General features: G+C 47.5%; 1 protein-coding gene across 2 annotated transcripts in view; it reads left to right on the top strand.

Moving 5' to 3' along the window:
• Positions 1-23,943, top strand: part of KPNA3 (karyopherin subunit alpha 3) — a 743,375-nt gene that overhangs the window by 249,339 nt on the left and 470,093 nt on the right. For both annotated transcript variants that reach the window (XM_085621926.1, XM_085621927.1), the window contains one exon: positions 545-631. In XM_085621926.1, coding sequence (XP_085478052.1) covers positions 545-631 — 87 coding nt within the window. The remainder of the gene's footprint in view (positions 1-544; positions 632-23,943) is intronic.

Raw genomic sequence — 23,943 nt, 5'->3', positions numbered from 1 at the left:
TGTCATGAGGAAAAAGTGGTAATACATGGTTTATGGATTGCAAAGCGCTGTATACCTCTGTTATGGTAAAATAATAGTCTGTGGTTGCCTAAATCTAATAAGAATCTAACAGGTAGTTGTGTGTTGTCCCAAGTAATGAGGTGGATGGGCTAACATACGGAGCACTGCCTGTGAGTTTTCTAGCTGCTTGTGCCTAGTACTGCTATTTTAAGTTACTGAGGGACTCCCACTTCAACTGGAAATGGTTGAAGCATATGAATCTATGAAAGATGCCAACGTTGCAGACACAGTTACAGGTAAGTAACCTTTTTTCCTCTGAAAATTCAGCAATTCAGTTTATCAACACCACAAAGTTATTAAATTAGTAAAATTATTTTAACACATTTAGTACTGTGGTGGTTATACGTGTTGCATTTAGTATATACTGCAGTTAATACCATGACCCTGAATTTAGTTTTGTTTGTGGTGACTGCCTTGCTATGGAATTTAGGTTATCTGATCTCATGTGAAGCCTTTTTTAATTAACCGGTTCTTTATCTTACAGATGCAGTGCCGTTGTTTTTGAGGCTATTACATTCGCAACACCAGAATGTTTGTGAACAAGCAGTCTGGGCTCTTGGGAATATTATTGGTAAGTTCAGTTTTAATGATTTGAAATGTGCTTTTCTGGTTGTGTTCACGTATGCAAGCTTGAGAGGTTTAGAAAACCAAACTTAAATAAGTGGGAGGGCTGTCACTTGAAGTAGGGCTACCTAGGGCACAACCTTGCTCTCAAAAACAGTAACTGTAGGGAAAAATGCCGGTACTTCTGTCAGATCTTCAAGATGGGTAAATACATATATTCGAAAGCACTTTTCCCTCTGATAATTGCCTGTTGGGTTTAAAGGTTCAAATGTTTATTAGAAATCACAAAGAAAAGCCACATACAACTCTGTGACTGGAATATGCATATGCAATTGTTATAAAAGGGAGTTCAGTCTAGACTAACCAAAAATGATTTCTGGTAGTCCACCAGAAAGAACAGCAACATCTTCCTCCTATGTCCCACTGTCTGCCTCACTTGATGACCCTTCGACTCTATCAAAGTTTCTTTCATACAGTCATCAACTCTCTTCTGAACTACAGAAAAATCTGAAAGAGGCTATTAGTTGTAGATTCCTTATAAATTATCCCCTGGCGTCCGTCTGGATCTGGAGAATTTTAAACAGCAGTACCCCTGTGCGTCGGTAGGTGGCATCATTCGGCTCCTTGTCCATCGTGAGCGCCGGGATGACGAGGCCGAACCTATAGAGACGTCGCCCATGCGCGTTGACGTCAGTTCTTTCTTTTTCTGCACCAGCCTAAGTGCAGATCCGGAGAGAACTACCCCTTTTTGGCTAACCCTTTTTTGACATTTTGTCTGGCTTTTTCGTGTCTTGGACTCGTGGTGCATCAAGGATGTCCCACCGTAGCACCGTCTTAAAGCCCTGCGGCTCCTGCCACCGGATGATGTCCATGATGGATGCACACCTCGTGTGCCTCCGGTGCCCGAAGTCTTGCTCCGAGTGCCGGGCCATGAATTCAAAGGCTTTGCTGGAGCATAAGTTGTTAGAGGCCTGGCGCTCGGCTGTGCATCGCTGCCGTTCTCATTTGAGAGGACGGTCCCGAGAACGGTCGCCGAGCCCGCTCTCCTCGTCGCATTCCAAGTCGTCGGGGAGGTCAGGTAAGCCGCAGAAGTCTAAGAATCACAGGTGTTCTTTGACTTCACCCCGTCGGTCAGCTGATGCAACATGGGATTCTGAGAATAGTCGCTCGAAGGCTCTGTCCCTGAAGCCGCCTCCTGAGATGAGACTGCGCCTCCCCGCTTTTCCGGGAGCCGGGGCATCCCCTGCCCAAATTCAAATGTTCTTTGAGGCGCTCTTCCTCCTTTTAGGGCAGCCGAGCTTCCCTGGTATGCCTTTGGACCCCGTGGAGTTGTTTGGGGGTCCTAGGCCTCCGACGCCCTTGGCTTCGGCCCTGACTCCGTAGGGCCCCTGTTGATTGGTTCTCGGATTTGGACGGACACCCGTTGATCTTACTCGACCTTCCCGGGCATCGTCCCCGGTGCTCAAGACGTTGACCATGCCCCTAGGAGGCGGAGCTGGACCCTTTAACTGACTAGCTTGAAGAATCTATGGACTAGCGGACGGATCTGGGTGAGGCCAGTGCTTCAGTCTATGGCTTCATCTTCAGAACCCCTTTGGCTCTTCAATGAAGCCCTCATCGATTGTCTTTTTGGGCACATGGTTCAAGCCCTGTACAGGGGCTCCTGTGGATAGGACAATCGTCCGCCGCCGCTGCCCTGCTCCGGGCAACTCAGCATTCCTCACACAACATCCCTCCCCTGAGAGCTTGCTTGTCCAAGCCTCATCTTCAAAGTATGCATTCCCTTTTGCACCCCCAGATTGGGAATCCAAGGACCACCTTGGGAAGAGGATGTTTTCTTCCTCGTGCTTGGCATTTTGGTTGCTGAATACCACATGCCTCTTGGGCCGATACTCCCATACCATCTGGGATATGGTTGCTGACTCAGCGCCCGGAGGCGGCCTGGGTCGTTCTTTCCCAGACAGTTGCGAATTGGAGAGACGCAACTAAATTCACCATATGTTGTGAACTGGACACCACCGACTCACTGGGCAGAATGGTTGGCTCGTCGGTAGAACTCAGACGCTATTCCTGGTTGGGGACATCTGGCTCCTCGGGGATGTCCAATCTACTTTGATGGATATGCCCTTAGATGGCACTTGCCTTGTTGATGACAAGGCAGACTCCGTGCTTGTGCGCTTTAAGGATTCTCGAGCTATGGCCAGATCCTTGGGTGTCACGGCTACTTCCCATCCACCTCCGTCTGCGTTTTGTGGTTACGGGAGAGGGGTGCCCAGCCACATCCTGCCCAGCCACAGAGTCATGCAAGCTGTTCAGCCGCTGCATGGCCACAGATGTGGGACCCAGCGTTCTTGTGGGTCTGGGAGCCAGCGGGCGAGCCAGTGTACCCTTTCTCCCCCTGACAACGCCTCTAAGCCTTCCTAGTCTACCTTTCAGGCCCATCAAAAGCCAGTCGGAGGCAGGATTTGCTATCACCTCCTCCGCTGACAGTCCATCGCGTCAGACATGTGGGTTCTGCAGATCGTCCGAATGGGCTGCTCACTCCCCTTTGAGACTACCTTTCCTGCCATGCAACCCTCCTACGACCGAATGTCAGAGGATCATATGGTGCTTCTCTGCGATTAAGTTACAGCTCTCTTGGCCAAGGGATCCTTACAGAGTCCCAGTGAGAGGAATGAATCTGAAACAAATGATCACAAGCCACCAGGAGTTGGGAGGCTCTAGTGGTTGTCACAGCAAAGGTAGAAGAGTAAATACAATGGTGGTAATCCAAGAATGTGTGAATCAAGAAGAACTAGCTATTGTTCAAAAGATTATATAGTGTGTGTTTCGGCGTAATGAAATAACATTTGTTTTTCAAGCTAAGGACAAGACTTTTGCTTTTTATGAAGACCCTCACCCACCAACCTAGTTGGTGGCATGCTTCCTCATTGGGCCCCACCCAGGGCTCCGAGTGTTCCTCGGGTGTGCTGCGACGACTGTTTACAGCAGAGCGTTTTTTGTGTGATGTGAGTGTGTGGTGATGGTGTTATGAGTGTAAGTTAAAAAAAATTGTCCTAAGTGTCCCAGTGTCCACAGGGGCTTGTTTAATAATGGGCCCTTGGCAGTGTTAAAAGCAAAGCGGCGGATGTGAGTGGAGGTAATTATGAGCTTCCACATCCAGTGTGATCAACACGTTTCAGCCAGGCCTCATGTTGAAACTGCCTTTCGTCAGGACCTTTATGTGAAGAGTGAGAACAATGATTGTGTCTTACTTTAGCCAATTTGCTCTAGTATTGTGTACAAGTAGTGTCAATGTTCTGTTCAAATATACAATTAATTGGCTCCTCTCTGTGGATGGAAGATTAACCATTCAGTACATCAATGCTTTAAGCATTCAGGGAACATCTTTGTTGGCGACAGTACCTTGTACCTGTAATATATATAGCATTGTCCACTTTAGGCGTGACCAATGCCCATCTGCCTTTAGAATCCATCATGCTTTGTTTCATTTTTCCTTTTCTATTTCAGGGTGGATTTACTAGAACTATTGCTACCCTCCCTTTCCTCCACCCAAATGACTGTTGGGCCATGCGTTGTATAGCAGACTCTTGAAAAGACTATTTGAATGTGTTTCTTTGGCCCTTGTACAAAATTGTCTCCTACATACATGCTATAGTTGGCTTGTAACTATTTGAATGCACAGGCTCATTGCTGATGAAGGTGGCTCTGCAAGCTAGTTGTGCATTGGAGCCCTACTTTTTCCCATTTTAGGGATTTTGTTGCAGTTTTATCAATGGTACTGATCCCTCCCTAGTGTTGCTATTTGCACCCACAGACCCTGGTTTTACTATCCCTGCCAAAGGTTCTAGCTGCTTGCTTTTGCCCCACCCCCCTCATAGTATGCCCTGAATCTTACCACTTGCAACTCAGCACCTGCCGTCAGCACACATGGCCAGGCCTTCAAACAAACCTTCAGCACTCAGTGGAGGAGGCATAATGGGTTCTGGGATCTCCATCTACATGGCAGTTCAAAGGTTCCCCTTCCTGTTACAATATGATGCAGATTGGGGCTTTGTTATAGATGGTCCTCGGTTCTTAATTGAAGATAGAGCAGGATTAGGCTATGTGATGGGACAAGCATGGGTAATTGTAACAAAGTCCTTTGAAAGTGTGTCTGTTGAAGGCTTGGGGTGTTCCTGTGTGACAGTACTTGTGAGAAAGTGCCATCTTTTTTGCATGGTATGCCCCCTGTTTTTGCTGAGTTGCTGAATGTACTTTGACTGAGTGTGCCCTGGACTCCTGCCAATCAGGTGCCCAGGGCCTATGTTCCTTCCCTGAAACCTAAAACCCAATATGGCAAACCCTGGCCACATGTCGGCCCCTGGTAAATGGTACCATAGGTACCCAGGGCCTTGTGACCAGGGAAGGCCTCAAATGGCTGCAGCACTATTTGTGCCACCCTTAGAGACCCTGTACCCAAACACACACACACTGCCCTTGCAGCTGAGTGTCTGGGTACAAGACAAAACAAAAAGTCGACATGGCACACATCCCTGTGTGCCATGCCCACAACCTACACTGCCCTGGCATACATCAGCCACCCCTCTAGCTGGGTGCCCTATGCCAGTGGTTTGGGCACAGGAGCATGAGCCCTGTGCCCCTACAGTACCCAGGTCCATTCCTGGGCACTGTAATTGCAGTGCTGCCATTTAAGAGTATATGGTGCTGGGAGCTCGTCAAACACGAACTCCACAGCACCATAATGGCAACACTGAAGACTGAGAAGTTTGGTATCAAACTTCTCAGCACATTAAACCCGCACTGATGCCAGTGTAGGATTTAATGTACAAAGCACTACAGAGGGCATCTTAGAGATGCCCCTTGAAACCTAACCTACAATCCACGTCTTGTCTGAGAGGCTGCCTAGGCTGCCACACAGCAGACATGTTGCTGGACCCCTGGGTGGAGAGCCCCCCGCTCTCCTGGGCCTGCAAAAATGCACATCCTGGGCGAGGTGCTAGGTCTCCTCCCCCAGGATGGACAGGGGGAAGCTTCAAAGGCATGCCGCCTTAGTGAGCTTCTCCAGGCCACTTGCTGTACTCAGCAACTGGCCCCCACCGGTTCTGACCCCAACTCCGGCGGGAAGACTGGCCGGAATCTCGAAGTAAGGACAGGGGATGTGCCAGCCCTGCCAATCCCGCCCTTCAGGTGGTGGAGGCGAGGTGAAGCACATCTCCGGGCTCTCTCCATCTTGAAGATGGGGAGCCCTACCCAATCAGGACTAGGCCACTGCCCCCCTCCCACAGGAGAGTGGCAGGATGGAGAGTGTACCCATCCCAGGACAGGGACCCAGTGGTCCCTGCCCTTTACCTACCTGTAACGCCCCTAAATTTAGTATTTAGGGGCACCCTGAACCTTCCTTCCTCAGATTCCAGATTCTACTAGCAAAGAAAAACAAGAAGAAAGAAGACCTGCCATGCAGTTGCTAAGATGAGGAAGACACCAACTGCTTTGGCCCCAGCCCTACCGGCCTGTCGACCCTCGTACCTGCTCCTGCTAAATCCCTGCACCTCCTGCGGCCAGCAACCTCACAAAACTCTGAGGACCTGGCTACCTTGTGACTGAGCACCTGGGACTCCCATGCGCAGTGGCTCTGCTCAAAGCAAGTTTCTAACCCCTGGCATCAGCCCGGAACCGCGAACCCTGCACACTCTGCACCCGCCAAGCCTGGCCTGTGCCGGAGTGGACAAAGACCAGTAGGACGTCCCCCCGGCGACTGTGACCCCGAATCCGGCACCCAAGGTCCCACCTCGACGCTCCTGACGACTCCTGCAGCCTTAGAACCAGGACCCCCCTCCCCCCTCAACCGTGATCAACAGAGGGTAAGATTTCCCGACATCAAACGGGACCCCTGTGCCCGACTCCTGGGTACCTACCTATCCTCCAACTACCCAACTTACCTCTCGAAGTGGTGGTGGCACCTTAAGAATCTTCGTCCCGAGTTTGCAGCCTTTGATCTGAAAGAAACACGTTAGTTAGATTCCTCACCTTAGAATATCCCCAGGCGTCAGACTGGATCCGGAAGATTTTTGTAGCAATACCCCTTGCGCGTCGTTAGGCGTCGTCTGCGGCTCCGCGTCCGTCGTTGGCGTAGTGCGCCGGAATGACGTCGGAGTACTTAGACGCCGCCCTCGCGCGCTGACGTCAGTTCTTGTACATAGCCTAACGCGCCAGGAACGCAGAGCCATGCAAGAGACAGACACTGGTGCCAAAAAATCTAGGGCCCTGAAAAGGATAGCCTTAACCCTAGATGTCAGTTCGCAGAACAGGAAGGATGGGTGGGTCGGTGAGGAATCTAATGTTTCTTACAGATACATCGTTACCGAAGGTAAGTAACTTGTTCATCTGAAAGAAACACGTTAGTTAGATTCCTCACCTTAGAATAGATACCCAAGCAATACCAACTCCGGTGGTGGGTCTGCGAACCAAGATCACACCAGAAAGTCCTGGAGGACAGAACGGCCAAAGAAGCCATCCCTCCGGACTTGGCTGTCTAGGCAATAATGCCTGGCAAACGTGTGCAGCGAAGCCCACGTCGCCGCATGACAGATGTCCTGCAAGGGGACTCCCCGTCCCAAAGCAGTAGTAGCCGCTGTGGCCCAAGTAGAATGGGCTCGCAGCCCAACAGGAGGGTCCTTTTTTGCCAAGGAATAACAGGTTTTTATACACAAAACGACCCACCGGGAGATGGTCCGTTTGTGCACAGCTTTTCCCTTCTTAGCACCCACGTAGCCAACGAAAAGCTGGTCCTCCACCCGGAACTGTTTCGTGCGGTCCAAATAAAAGGAGAGCGCACGTTTTGGGTCCAGACGGTGGAGCCGCTCTTCCTCTTTGGAAGGATGCGGAGGTGGAAAGAAGGTGGGCAAGGTGACCGATTGCCCAAGGGGATATTCTAAGGTGAGGAATCGAACTAACTAATGTTTCTTACAGATACATCGTTACCGAAGGTAAGTAACTTGTTCTTTGTCCTGGAGCTTTCCCATTGAAATCCATTGAGCGCCCGAAGGCTCAACGGCACCCTGCACCCAGCTGCCCGAGTGGCCCTGGCAGAGCAACTTCTACTCCTACCTACTTCCCCATTTGCCCTTAGCAAGTGACCAGGAGCCCAGCTGCTAGTCAGCAGCCACCAACCAAGGCCCCCCTGCCTCCCAGAGGATAACATTGGGCCTAACTCACTCCGCACCCGGCTGCCCCTGTGCCGCTGAGGGTGTAACAACTGTACTTACCTAACCCTAGGAGACCCCTGAGTCTGTGCCCAGGACCTTAACTCTGCCAGTCGAGTACTTGCTGAAAAGCAGATAACTCACTTTTCTTCCATAGGGTAACATTGACTGGCTTATTCTGAAATTTCTTCTAAGTGTGGAGTCTCTTAACTTTAAAATATTTACCTAAAATCAACTGAGTAACGAAAACGGAAATACTCACCTGCTATTAGGAGAGATCCCCGTGCTGGATATTGGTGCCCAGCACTGACCCTGAAAAGTAATTACAACCTTACTTACCGCTAACTCAATTTTCTTCCATAGGAAACCATTGACTGTTTTTCTATGAATTTTCTTCTTAGTGTCGATTTTTGCAAACTACAAATATTCTTTAGAAATCGTACCAACTGTGAAAATGCAATTACTTACCTGTTTTCGATAGATGCCCCAGTACTGAGCTTAGGAGCACAGCACTAGATTACAAAAGTAACGAGAACATACTTTACCCGTAACTTGAATTTTCTCCCATAGGAAAAACTAGTAGTGTCGATTTTGAAAACTTATAAATATTCCTTAAAAATTGCTTGTGTAAATTAAACGCAGTTTCTCAACTGCTTACAGGTGGTACACTAGTGCTGTATCTAGGATCCAACACTGACACAGAAAAAGTAACCATAACCCCCCTTACCTGCGATTTGAATTTCCTTCCATAGGATAACATTGGTAATTTGATTAGCAAAAGTTTCTAACTGACAACTTTTAAAATAGCAAAATATTGCTTAAAAATCACAACAGTAACTAAAACGAATTTACTCGTTTCCAAGAACTGTCCCAGGACTGAATCTAGGATCCAGTCCTGGAGTTAGAAAAGTAATCCTGAAAGTAATTAATTGCGCATAACTTAAATTTCCCATTGAGCTCAATGTATTATTGTGTTGCCTATTGCAACAAAACTAACTATCTGCAAAAGTCAATTGCCTTTTGCAAAGTATTTAACTAAAGCATCTCATTCTGAGAAAGTATATTTTGATACCTATTGTTGGTTCTAAAATAAAACAACCATATATTTTTTATTTAAACCATTGGCCTAGAGTTCAGTTCTTGAGTGTGTGAGACCCATTTGCTGACTGAGTGTGTACAACAAATGCTTTACACTGTCCTCTGATACTGCCTTACTGCTCGGCCAAGCTACCACTTTAGAGAGTAAGGTCATATCTAACTTTAACCTCTGCCAAACCTCTGGGGACTGTGGACTCTGTACACACTGTACCTATTTGGGAACAGTATATACAGAGCCACTTTCTCACAGTACTCAGTAGAATGCTGACTTCTAACATTGAATCCCAAAGTAAAGGATTTATTTTATCAAGATTGTATTTCTCTGGGGGGGCATGGCTAACAGCCCAATATGGCGGCTGCTCCTTATGGAAGCTTCAAATCCCTAAACACCTCTTCTGGCTATCCGTCCTCAATCTGCCATTGCCCCCGCTCAAAAACAACAGGAAAATAAAGAGGGCTGCACGGGCTCTCCAATCATACCTTGCTACCCTCTAGTGGAAATTGAGTTAAAGCAGCAAGGGGGCCCAAACATCATCCGTGCGCCCGGTCCTGGATTCGAGTAGGTAGCAGTGGCCATCTTGGAAACCACACACCCCGATCGTAAAGAAGCAGCATGAGTCAAATGAAGGGATCTGCCTGCAATGGGGGGGGGGTCTCCTTGGGTTGCAGGCCCCCAGTGACTGCAGGAGGCTACAAACTGAGGCCGCTTGATCTTCCGTGAGAACAAGATCCAGTGGGTGCCACCGCTTGACTATTGGGGGCTCGGAAGGAGTGTGCTGCCTGGAGGCGAATAAGGACCGCTGAAAGCCCTCGCGATTAGGACGGCGCAGTGAGCTCTAGGAAAGCAAATGCCGCCTCCGATGCACCTCCCTAAAGACAGTGTTATAGAGGGGCTTACTCCTGACCTGTTGAGTCACACCTGACATGGCCTGATATATATATATATAAAAAAAGAGACGCTGGTGCAAAGGCTGTGACTACAGGAGGCAGCAGGGGTGCTCTTGAGGGAGTAGGAGAGCCTTGGTGAGGGAGAACCATGCCGGCAAGATATTTTGATGTTTTCCGCAATGCCTCAGCGGGCCTACCTGGGGACCGATCAATTTCTCGTGGGTGTGCAATGACTCGTGGTGGGGGTGAGTTCGGTAGGGCGTGGAGGAGCGAACATCGAAAGGCCGCCGTGTCGAGGGGCATCGACAGAGGGGGGTTTACTTTTCGCCAAGTGGCAGCGGATCCCCAGAGAGGTCTAATCAAAGACTGATACTCGCCATGTGAGGGGGGCGACTACAAACACTCACCCAGTATGGGTGAGCTCTACAAATGATTTTACCTGCTTGGTAAAACACTCCCCCAGTTAAGTTTACCATACCGTGTTCAAAGGGGTGACGGGCACTCTGAAAGTTGTGGGAAGGTGGGCCGTTTTGGGCCCAGTACACGGTGACGTGGGCGTGTTGGTTAAGGAGACACATTCAATGTTAAAGGGTGGGTACGATCTAACCTATGGAGATAGCATGCAGGGTACCGGAACTTACATGCAAGGTGCGACAAGACTACTGAATCATGCAGGAGACTTCAATGACTAAACACCTTAGCAACCGTTTAGAAGTACTGTCCTGCTAAAATGTAAACGGGTTGGGTGACCGGCTAAAGAGAGGGATAGTAATGCAATACCTTCAGAGACATAACTCCGATATTGTTTTACTTCAAGAGACTCATCTCTTTGGCAACTCCAGTAAAGCAATGTCTAGATGTGGATATAAAATGTCAGCTCATGTGCGTTTCACATCTGGCTCCCGAGTGGTGGGGATACTGCTTAAAAATAGCATCCCATTCACTCCACATAAGACTTTGACTAACCCTCTGTGTAAATATTTAGCACAGCAGGGCACGTGGGAGGGCCTGACTCTAAACTTATGCTCTGTATATCCCACCAAGGCACCAAAAGATCACGCTGTCGGTGTTGAGCACCTTCTTGTTACAGATTCCAGAGGGCATCCTTATCATGGGAGGGGACTAAAACGCTGTCACGGCAGAAGAGATAGACACCTAAATTCACAACCGACCAGGACTGAAACCACCCTTGCTTCCTTTATCACGGCTCTTGGCCTCGTAGACACGTGGTGCGTCTGGCATTTGGAGAACGCCAGTATACCTTTGTGGTGTACCCAGACAAAGTCTCTCCAGACTAGATTACATATTCACACAAAGCACCAACATGGCCAGAATTGCAGAGGTTTGGCATTTAGCCAGGGGCATGACTAGAGCTCAGGGGAACTCTGGGAGGAATACATGTTCACGTCCCATTAGCACCTGAGGAATTAAAACTATCATGAACTACTGACATGTATGTTGAAACAAATGATGGGTCAGTCTGTTCGGAACTGATATTGTGGGAGGCTTATAAGACCGTAATCGAGGGGGGTGGTGGGAGACTTATTCCCTAATTGCCTGGGGGGAATGGCTGGGTGTTAAGACTTGCAAAAGAAAGACTTGACCGCCTAGAGGAGGAAATCCCTGACCTAGAATCAAACACAACTAAAGTCCAGACTCACAACACTGCACACACTTAGACTGAAGCAGAAGGAGTATAGGGACTTGCCAGAGACGGTCATACAATGTAGACAATAAGGTGGGGGAAATATTGGTGTGGCTGGAAAAGCGTGACCAAGCCCATGCCTGAGTCCTGCAGATAACTAATGACAGGGAAGAGACGAAGCCAGTGCTGATGACAAAGTGGAAGAATTTGCTGGGTACTATGAGCACCTACTCAAAGGGGGGGCCCTGAAAAGCAAGATATAGAGTGGTAGCACCAGGGGAGAGAAACTACAGAAGTATACAATACGCCAACTCAACTAGTTGGTATTCGTGTGACTTATCCAATATCAACATACAAAGTATAATCTTGAGCCCAAATATACAGTATAAAGTTATGATTTGCAATGTGCCTACCGTTCTCATATATTGACACAATTTTATACAATGCCATATACATTGTCCACATTAAATCAAATTAGCAAAGCATATGATACATGCTGTCTGAAACAAGTATTCCATCTCTTAGCTAAGCCACGGTAAAACCCACTCATTCTAAAATATTACATCACCATTCACACATGTCAATTATACTTCATTCAAACTAAAGTCCATTAAAACATAGTTCAATCTAGGGAACCAGACAGTTCCATTCTATGCAGAATATATTCACAAATGATACCCTTCGTATGCTCCAATGACAGTTATAGAGACAGCAGCTATATATCTAGGTAGCCAATTCAATCCTATCTTCAGATTATTTATTTCACACATAGACATGATTATATTTTTGTATTCTCTTAAGCTATGGGTCATACTGAAAACCCCTCTTCTCACATGTAGATAATGTGGTATTCTGGGTCCCATTCAATTTGTAGTGCTGCCGATGTGCGTTTTGGTGCAAGACCGAATGCTGTGCCACCTTCAGGGCGCTACATAACAAACCCAGAAATGCGGTACAAACAGGAAAGGGGAAGACAGGAGCCGACTATAAACTAGTTACTAGATCTGCAAAGAAAGAAGGCTCAAAGTACTAAAAATAAAAAACAAAACCCATATTTCGTAGAGGACATGTACTCCGACTGCAGGGGCACCACGTAAAAACATAGCTTCAAAATGCCACATCAGTGTAGATGGGGGTCCTTACCAGAAGAGTTATATCCTCACCTGTAGACCCATTGTACCAGGGGTGTGACAGAGAAAAAAGCAATTGCGCCAATGTAGTAAAAGACTGAACAACTTATTGTATGTTGCATGTAAATGCTGTAGTTCACACTAACAGAGGATTTCCATGTAATGAAAATATATATTGCTTATATCATAGAGCGCAGACCCATCAGCCCCAAGATAGAGTACTAGTGATAGCTATTGGTCAAACTAAAGGTGCAGCTAAAATAGTGAGGCCAAAGTAGTAGCAGATAGGTACTATACAAATGCAGCTGGATGGTCCGGGATAAGCACAACAGGACCTAGGGCCCCACTACTGACGGAGCGCCCAGTGTGATGGAGAAAAGAGACTCCAGTTATAGAATATGCAATACATAAATTACATTATAAGACGGGTATATAAAACAATAAGTTTTGCAGCGTGAATCTTTCTGGATTCACTATGCTGTGCATTATTCCGCGATCTTGTGGTTGGGTCCGGATTCGTAGTCTTTTCTTTGTTTTTTTTTTTTTGTAGCCCAGGTGGGCGTCGACGTCCACCATTTGGTGCACCTCCCGTGACGTCGTCGTGCTTCCTGCGGAAGTCCCACCTTTGGGGCGCCATCTTCAGATTCTTTTTTCCGCCGTTGGGTCTGGATCGTCATCGGGAAGCTCCAGAAATTCACTCGGAGGAAGAAGGAAGAAAAGCGAGTTTCATCGATAGAATCAAGAAAAGACATCAGGAATAGAACAGATTTCATCAGGAGCGCGAAGAAAGAGGACCAGCGAACCTTTTTTCTTCGACAGCCTTGGAGAATGCACGCTCAGAGACCCTGAGCGAAATGGACAAGACGCCATTCAAGTTCTGCCCAAACTGCCACCACAAGTTCGCGCAGAAAGACCAGCATCCGGTCTGCAACCTCTGCCTACCGGTGGATCACCAGAGTATCGACTGCAACGCCTGCTCAGCCTTCGCGCCGAAGACACTCAGGGTGAGAGAGAGGCAGAGAAGAGCCAACGCCAACATGGATGGCAAAGGGAAACCCCCGACACTCTACGAGCTGGGCCCCGACACGGACGACAAGGACAACGTCGCCGAGACAGCCGAAAACTTCACGGTCGTAGAGACCGACAAGAAAAAAGAAGACGAGGTAAGAGAATCGTCGAGCGCAAATCAAAAAACACCTCGAAAACACGAGGGTGACTCGAGAAAAACTGAGTCAAGGTCCACGAAGGGAGCCCCGGCGCCGAAAACTTCGACGTCCAAAGGGGGAACTTCGGACAAAAGGCCCAGCGGATCCTTACAAAAGGACTCCCTGGTGCAGAAAGACGCCGAAAGGCAAGGGTCGTCGAAATCATCCCATGAAACTGGCCGATCGACGCAGAAAGAACGTTCGACGTCGACGCAAGTTTCATCGAAAAGACCCGCGGTCGACGCCGAAAGCATCTCCGAAATGGAGAAAAAGAAGAGGCGGCTCGAGGCCGAAATGGAGAACATCCTTCAAAGGAAGAAGGAGTTCGACGCCAGGATGAAGGAATTCAAGATTCCAACGGTTTCATCGGCGGACGTCGTCGAGGTCGAAGACGAGTTCGACGCCGAAGGGCTGACAAGGGATCTCGAGGAAGAAGAGGAGCCCTATTATGAGGAAGAAGCCGAGGAAGAAGACCAACAGTCGTTCTACGAATCGGCGGCATCTGCCAGCAACGACGTCGAATGGCACGATCTCGACACCGAAAACCCGGAGGAGGCCGTGGACACGTACCCCTCGAGGCCTTCGCCACCCGACGACATCGGGGTGTACAATATGGTGGTGAAGAGCGCAGCAATGGCCTTCGGCGTCAAACTCGACGAGGAGAGGCCGAAAGCCGATTTTCTCGTCGAAACACTGCTCCCCATCCAGACTAGGAGTCAGTTCCTCCCCATGCTACAAAGCGTGATGAACCAGGGGAGAGAAGCCTTCAAGGAGCCTGCCACCTGCCGGTCGATCACGCCCAGGACAGAGAAGAAATATAAGCACTCCTCCCTGGACCCACCTTACATCAAGGGTAGCGTCACCGCAGACTCCATCATAGCCTCCACGGCCAGGAGAAGGGCCAACGTTCCAGCAACTTCGGGCCCACCTCCGGATAAGGAGAGCAGGAGGATCGACCTCACAGGCAGAAAGGTCGAGAGGAACGCCGCAATGCACTGGCGCATGGCGAATTCGAATGCACTCCTCAATAGACACCAATACCAACACTGGGATGAGATGGGGGAGCTAGTAAAGCACCTCCCCGAAGAATACCGCCAGAGAGCCTCTCACCTGGTGGATGAAGGCAAGAACATCGCCAACTCCTGTATAAAGACGGCGTTGGATGGGGCAGAGACTTCAGCAAGACTCATGGCCATAGGGGTCACCGAGAGGAGGCATGCATGGCTAAGAATCTCGGGATTCAAACCGGAAGTGCAGAACAACATCCTTGGCACCCCCTTCAACGGAGAGACACTGTTCGGAGCAACGGTGGACGAAAAGCTCACCCAGCTCAAGAAGGAAAACGAGACAGCGAGGTCCATGGGGGCCCTACAGCTGAGGGGAATGAGACGAGGAAATCCCTCGAGGAGACCCTACGGTAGGGGTGGAAGCCAACAGGGGACGTCGCACCAGGCGTTCCAACAAGGTCAGCAGGGCGAAGGTCACGGACAAAGTCAGCAGAAGCAAAGCTGGCAATATCAACCTCGGGGCCAGTCCTTTCGCGGGAGAGGGAACGGACGTGGCCAAAGGAGGAGAGGGGGCGATCAGCCCTCCTCGAAGTGACTCAGCACGCAAGAAGACGCCTACCCTCGTAAGGTCCCCAAGGGTGAGGCGCAAAAAAGTGTCATCAGGGGGAAGAGAAGATTCAAGAGCCTACGAGCATACGTCACCAGTAGGCGGAAGGCTGAGGTTCTACCTTCAGGAGTGGCGGCGTATAACCACAGACAAGTGGATACGGAACATCGTGCAGTACGGATACTGCGTAGACTTGGAGAAAAGACCTCCAAACAGGAAGCCGAAGGGAAGACAGAGATCGGCCCAAGAACTGGCAATACTCAGAGAAGAAACGCGGAAACTCCTACAAAAGGGAGCCATAGAGACAGTGCCGTTCAGGGAACGCAACAAAGGGGTCTACTCAAACTACTTCGTGGTTCCGAAGGTAGACGGAGACCTCAGACCCATACTGGACCTCCGTTACCTAAACAAGTTCATCAGAACGCAAAGGTTCAAAATGACTTCACTGCAGGAGGTACTGCCACAGATAAGAGAAGGGGACTTCATGGTCACCGTGGACCTCAAGGATGCCTACCTTCACATCCCAATAAACAGAAGGCACAAGGGCCTTCTAAGATTCAACATCGAACAGGAACACTACCAGTTCACAACCCTGGCCTTCGGATTAAAATCAGCGCCAAGGGTCTTTACAAAATGCCTGTCGGCGGTAGCGGCACACCTACGAAAGCAGGGAATACACGTATACCCCTACTTGGACGACTGGCTGGTCAAGGCAAACTCACGCGAGAAGTGCGAGAGGCACGCAAAACGCGTAACAGACACCCTCACAAATCTGGGATTTTCCATCCACTGGGGAAAATCATCGCTGGAACCGGAACAGGTAAAGATTTTCCTGGGGGCAAAGATCAACTCCCTCAACAGTACAGTAGTGCCCAGCGACAGGAGGACAGATGCTCTACTGAAGGAGACGCAGCTCTACCAGAAGGGGCGAGCTCTGACAGTGAGGGCGGTGAGCAAGATGATGGGGATGATGGCGTCCTGTATCCAGCTGGTGCCGAATGTACGCCTGCACATGAGACCATTCCAGGAATGGCTGCAACAGCAATGGTCACAAGCAAACGGAAGTTGGGAGGATCTAGTGGTTGTTACGCACGCAGTGCAGGAGGAGATAACTTGGTGGAACAGAGACAACATAACAACGGGGAGAAGCCTGACACCACCAAGCCCAACAATGACCATTACCACGGACGCATCGCAGAAGGGATGGGGAGCGCACATGGACAACCTCAGAGTGAGGGGTCTATGGGCTCCAGCAGACGCGGTCCGCCACATCAACTACCTCGAGTTGAAAACGATACTGTTAGCCCTGAAGGCATTCCAGAGACACCTGTTCGGCCAGAGGGTGTTGGTACAGACAGACAACACCACGGCGATGTTCTACATCAACAAACAAGGGGGGACACAGTCGTTTCCCCTCTCATCCCTAGCTCAGGAGATTTGGAGATGGGCCATACCTCTCAAGATAGATCTACTGGCAATTCACCTACCAGGGAAGGACAATGTGGAGGCAGACTGGCTGAGCAGACAGACCTCAGCATCGCACGAGTGGGAGCTCAATGGCCAGGAAACGGAGAAAATCTTCCAGAGATGGGGGACTCCCACAATAGACCTATTTGCAACACGCCACAATGCAAAGTGCCAAAGCTTCGCGTCCAGGGAACCAGATCAGCAATCCAAGGGAAATGCCCTATGGATAAGCTGGTGGAGGACATTTGCCTACGCCTTTCCACCGATACCCCTGTTGCACAGAGTGCTCGACAAGTGCAGAACCAGCAACATGACTCTGATCCTGGTGGCTCCACAGTGGGCGAGGCAGACATGGTTCTCACAGATTCAAGAAATGGCGCAAGGCAATCCGTACAGGTTCGAGAGGAGAAAAGACCTGCTCTCAATGCAAAACGGGGAGGTCCTGCACCCAGAGCCAGAGACACTCAACCTAGCAGCATGGCTCCTGAAGACCTAGAGTTCGCACACCTAAGGTTACCTCAGAGCACTATGCGAGTGCTACGGGAGGCAAGGAAACCTACGACAAGAAAGTGCTACAGCGCAAAGTGGAAGAGATTCACGGTGTGGTGCAGGAAAAAGGGCCTGCAAAACAGAATGACAAGAGACTCAACTGTGCTGAGGTACCTCACACACCTTCTAAAGAGCAACCTCTGCTCGAGCTCCCTAAGGGTACACCTAGCAGCGATCGTTGCCTACACCAGAGGTGAGAAGGGTGGAAGTTTCTTCACCTCGCAGGTGGTGAAGAGATTCATGGAGGGAGCCAAAAGAATGGCACCCCCGAAAAGGTTGCCGCCGCCGGCATGGAATTTAAACGTGGTTCTGACGGAGCTCATGAAGGCGCCGTTTGAACCCGTTCACAAGGCCACTCTACAAATGTTGACGATGAAAACTGCCTTTCTAGTGGCCATAACCTCACTACGAAGGGTGAGCGAGCTTCAAGCACTAACGCTACAGGAGCCCTACATTCAAATTCACAAAGACAGGGTAGTCCTGAGGACGGACCCACACTTCATGCCCAAGGTAGTGTCGGCGTTCCACATGAATCAGAGTATCCAGATACCGAGTTTCTTCCAAAACCCGACTACAAACGCAGAAAAGGCCCTGCACACCCTCGATGCCAGAAGAGCGGTGATGCACTACATTGAAAGAACCAAGGAACTCAGGAAGTCGAAGCAGCTGTTTGTGTCCTTTGCTACTAGCTTCATGGGTAGACCAGTGACCAAGGGCACCATCGCTAGGTGGATTGCCCTCACTATTCAATTCTGTCACAAACAGGCTGGACAGGAGCTAACGGAGGGGCCCCAAGCTCACTCCACAAGGAAGAAGGGGGACACAGTTGCCTTCCTGGCAAACACGCCCATCCAAGACATTTGTCTCGCAGCAACTTGGGCATCTGTGCACACGTTCACAAAGCACTACTGCGTGGACATTCAAATGAATAAGGAAGCACAGGTCGGACAGAAGGTGCTACAACACATTTTCAACGACCAGCGATCATCTTCCACCCAGCCACCACAAAAATAGGAAAACCGCTACAAAGTCTATGCACAGCATAGTGAATCCAGAAAGATTCACGCTGCAAAACGAAAAGTTTCTTACCTGTCGGTGTAGTTTTGCAGCTTGAAGATCTTTCTGGATTCACTAGCGAACCCACCCACCTCCGCCAGGAAGATGAGGCTGGAGGAAGAGGGGGTGAAATGGATAGGATCAAAGAAGTGGAAACGTACAGAAATATGGACAAAAAGGATTAATCAATCGCCTAGGGTTAAAAAAAAAAAAAGGGAAAAAAGAACCCAAAGATGGCGCCCCAAAGGTGGGACTTCCGCAGGAAGCACGACGACGTCACGGGAGGTGCACCAAATGGTGGACGTCGACGCCCACCTGGGCTACAAAAAAAACAAAACAAAGAAAAGACTACGAATCCGGACCCAACCACAAGATCGCGGAATAATGCACAGCATAGTGAATCCAGAAAGATCTTCAAGCTGCAAAACTACACCGACAGGTAAGAAACTTTTCGTTCTTCCCTAGGATGAGGGGCAAACGATTCAACTAAAAGGTGGCACCCTTCTACTGGTTTAACTGCATTCATTCTATCAACATATTCAAATAGAGTATCAAACAAGGTATAACCGTCTCATGCGAGATACTCCGCGTCGCAGCTTTCAAGGATGCTGCAAGAAGAAAAAGAAGAGGCAACAGAGCTAATCCAGAAGTATGCTAGTCAGTTTAAATGGGGCATTGTGTGTTACTTGCGGCAGGCTCCAATGATGTTGCCGCTCGATGCAAACCACTTCAGGTGGGGACTAAAAGGTAACTAATCAGGCCAATCCAAGGAAGTGAGTCCTAACGAAACTGGCTCAACTCAATCAAAAGAGCTCGACCGAATTGCATGCCACTAGTAAATTGACAAAGGGAAAATTTCTGGGAGAAATTGACCTTTTTGAAGAGAAATAATTTGCCAAGGGATTTTCACGAAATAACATGGTTATCTTAAATGTAAACACTAACCAGATAAACAGCTGGGACTAGATATGCGCCACTCGATCGGTTGTACGATGGTACAAAGCTGGTGAAAATACATTGCATACCTTCGCCGCGCATTTCTTAGCAAGCATGTTTTTACAGCGTTTATGCATTTACATCGCATGCCAATACCACTCATTGTTTTTACATTTAAAAACAATGCATTTGTGGGGGGGGAGAATCCCCCCCCCCCCCCCCCAACTTACCTTAAATACGTGGTATTGGCATGCGATGTAAATGCATAATCGCTGTAAAAATATGCATGCTGAAAAATGTCTTTATTTCGATTCAAAGAATCATAAAAGAACATGGTAATAAAAATTCCATTCAAGCACAGAAGATACATAAGCAATTTTTAAAACCGAGATAATTTCGCAAAAAGTTAAAATGCGTAACAAGTTAACAGACTGAAATTTTCAATTAATCAGACGGTTTTACGGCATTAGTCGTCTTGGTTTTAGAATGTATACAAAGTGCAAATGCACACTAGATTAACCCAGTCCGAATAGCTAATTTGACTAAGATTATGTTGAAAGAAGGTAAAAGATACAACGATACAATTATTGGATACTAAGCTATTCTCTTCAAGCCAATATCGTTTCATTCAAGTTGTGCTGGAGTTGAATTGAATTGTGGTCTGTTTTCTGAACCAATTGGTAGAACAAAACTATGGCTACATTAAAATTTTAACTCTTTTTCCTTAGATAGCTAGCAGCCAACAAGAATCTTTTAACACCAAATAGAATGGGTCGCAAACTGTCTGATTTTAGTATTCTCTGCGCCTCTAGGTGTTTCCTAATCTTCAGATTCAGGCACAGGGGCGTAATCCATTTTCTTTGCGGAATTGAATACTGGGCAAAAGAATAAAATGTGTGCAATGTCTTCGTTAGTGCCTGACGAGCATAGAATACACCTGGGATCCCTTCCCATAGCCTGTGGTGTAGATCACTTGGCTAAGAAAGAGTTAATCTGCAACGTCTTGTATCGAAATTTCAAATAAAGTGTCTTTGCTAACTGGGTTTCGATTTTGTCTAGAAATTGTTCAAAACTCTGGACCATTTTAATAGACAAAAATTGAGTGGTAAGTCTCCCTGATGTGCAGTCTAAAGTGATTTTGTGCAGAATAAAGTTCAAAAAAATGTGCTTAATCTCGCTCTTTGAGTCTGGCGTCTGCAGGTTAGGGTTTGCCCAATACCTACTCAAACCAACTCCAGAAGCCATTTTGCTGCCTTCTCAATATAAAGACGCCAAAGGTGGACTAAGTATCCATATTGATTGGGATGTCATGAAAGACCTGGGTAGACAGACTAATGGCATGAAATCAACTCCTTGCGGTCCCCCAGATATCGGAAATGTCTCACTCTTACCTGCACGAGAGGAAGAAAAAGTTTACTTCCTGACGGGTACATGTTAAGGCCATAACTGTCAGCTTCAGAATAAATCCTCTCAAACCTGTGAGTTAGTGGGAGTACGTAACTGAGCGTGTGTACCTATCCAGTGCAAACCTCTAGTTAGAAGCCCAGAAATCCCACGGACAATATCTTGGATGAGGCTACACGCCAGGAGCAAAATAGTTCACCAAAAAAGTGTGGCAAAAATACAATAGAAGTTCAGAAGTATACGCCAGACAAAACATCTGTGGCGCTATAAAGGGGATTAGAGACCTTGCAATGGATAAGGGGGGGCACAGTAGTTCTCTGCACATACTGACTAACCCTCACAGAAGGCACAGGGAGTGCGACCATGACGTAAAGGTGCCTACATAGAAGCGAACACGAGAGACAGATTAACAACAACAACAAAAAAAGAATATGCCACCTTGTAGCTAACAGAGCAAGATATAAAGCCCCCAAATATGGCTAGATTCAAGAAAAGGAGTGTAAAGAGTGGGGGTTTTGCTCATGGCTTTTCCCCAAGAATTCCTTTTGCTTTGTTCTGTCACACTGACAGTGGGTCTACAGGTGATGATATAACTCTTCTGGTAAAGAACCCAATCTACACTGATGTGGCATATTGGGGTTATGTCTTCACAAAGTGCCTGCAGTCTTGGTACACGTCCTCTACGAAATGCAGGTTTTTGTTTTTTATTTTTCATTTCAGACCTAGTAATTAGTGTATAGTGGGACCTCGTCTTACCCTTTACTGTTTGTATCGCATCTCCCGGTTTGTTATGTAGTGCCCTGAAGGTGGTATCGAGCTCTATGAAGGGTTGGCGAACAAATTAGAATCCTGTGTGCTTAAGATGTGGTTGGAAGCAATATCATCCAGTCCGCTCCCAGAGGATCAGAGGCAAGCCACGATAGTGGTCATACACAAAGCAGGAAAAACCCCAGACAGATGTAGTTTGTGTAGGCAGATAACGCTACCCAATGCAGAGACCAAAATACTCACCAAGCTGCTGGCTAATAGAATATGTTAAATCATCATCTTTATGTTATGGCCCCATCATGTGAATTTCCATATCAATTAATCAGTCAAGGAAGCGGGAGGAGAATTAAAACAAGTCCGCTTTCCAGAGATTCAAAAGCGTGCACGGGCGCGATTGAAGTGATGATTAAGTGATGATTACGGGTTCACTTCTGGCAAGTATAACTGGGTGCCAAGATCGAGAATTAGAGGCGTTGACAGTTACGAATCCTGACAAGCCGCTGCAATCTGTCAGCGAGCCTCTGCTGAATTGACAGGCAGAAGAAGCTGCCGAAACGTGAGGAAGCGTCCGCGTGCACACATGATGGGGCCATAACTTTGCAGACTAGAGCCTGGCCTGGTCAGCGAACCGGAAATTACTCTGGTTCTTTGTAGGCTGTCATCCCCTTCCCCTACACAGTCCTGATGAAGACCCGCTTTGACTATTCATTATAGCATAGATTGGGTTGAAACGTCGACAATACCTCCTGGTCCAGATCAAGTCCTTGCTTGCGAAATATCAAAATTGGATAATGCAGCAGGGTCATTGTCTTCTATGCTCTACTCTGGCCTTCCCTTCCCCTGTACATATTTTAATCACCTTGTACATAATGCGCACTTTACCATATCACTAAGCACAATGTATCACTTGATCACATTTTCACCTCAATAGTTCACCTTGTTGACAGCCACGCATTGATGTATAGGTATATATAAATGATGCAATTTATATAAAACCACTTGGCAGCCTGCAACCAGATTTCTTTGTGGCTTTTTGTTTTTCGGTGTGTTCCTTAATTGTTTCAACATTTAATGTTTTTAGAGAATAACCCAGTCAATTGAATTGTTGATATAAGAAATAACTGTCCTCACCTGACAGAACCATTGTTTTTTGTAAGATATAGTAAGAAGCTGTTATCCTTGGGGTTGGGAGGGTCTAAATGGAATATAGCCAGGAAATGGGGAGCGAGCCGAGCTCCTGAAGTGGTTAAATGGAGTAAGGACATGGACTAGTGTATGCTAATGGAAGAAATGATCTATTCCCAGCAAAGGATGCCCCAAAAAATGGAAGACCATCTGGGCACTCAACTTGGACTTTACTATTGCTATAAAATACATGACAAAACAGTACATGATGATGTCCATTGTCAGTTATCTCTGAAAGCTCGTCTCAATAACCCGTCGCTGATAATGACTATGGTGTGATGCCTTGAAACCTGCCTTTTTGTTTTACTGGTTTCTTTTCCTTTCTCTCATCTAGAAAAGCAATGGAAAAAAAAATATATATTTTTTTCAAAGATTGTATTTCTCGACTTAACCACAAAATGGTTGAATAATGTGCAGCACATGGCTATAGAATACTTTCAATCTACAAAACTATTGTTATCGATAAACTTATATATAACTGAAGGAATATCTTCAAATAAGGATCAACAAAGTGAGAGTTTATTTAACTTTCTTTAGGAGTGCTAGTCTGCTACGTTCATTATTATGATAGTGCAAATCAGTATATTGACAATTTGTTAGCGGCCATAGCCCTTCGGTGGAAAAATTAATTTGAATAGAATATGTAACAGTAAATGTGTAACGTTGAGGAAACTTCCCCTGAAATGCTTCCACTGCCTAATAGACTCAGTCTGACATGACAGCTCAACAATGCATTCAGCAGTACGTGGTTGGTGGCAATCAGTGTGGAGGTTAGTATGTGAAAGAGTCTGTCCTTGTTTTATTTCATTATCAATGCAAATAGTAAGAGTAGCCAGGAAGTTCTGAGTTCACGGTAAATGAAGTGACCTTGGAAAAATTAGACAGAGGCAGAAAACCGAGGGGTGAGTACTGGTTTAGCCCAATGCAATACAGATTTGAAAGGGCAGTTGCTGACTGTTAGTTTCCCGTAAGATCTATTGCCCTTCAGTTCACATTATAGGGACCTAGGTTATGTTTGTTGACTGTTCATATCAACAAATGGAAAAATAATTACTACTGGCAGAACAGGGAAAGTAAAGAGTGATTAGTATTGAATTAATTTAGAAATTGTTTCTTCAGAAACTTAAGCCCTGTGTAGTTTCATCATTTTTAAAAACTATATTTCCAAT

Source organism: Triturus cristatus, chromosome 8, assembly GCF_964204655.1.
Source record: "Triturus cristatus chromosome 8, aTriCri1.1, whole genome shotgun sequence".
NCBI classification, from domain to species: Eukaryota; Metazoa; Chordata; class Amphibia; order Caudata; family Salamandridae; genus Triturus; species Triturus cristatus.
Note: the sequence above shows the minus strand (reverse complement) of the source record. Positions and strands in the feature narration are given on the sequence as shown.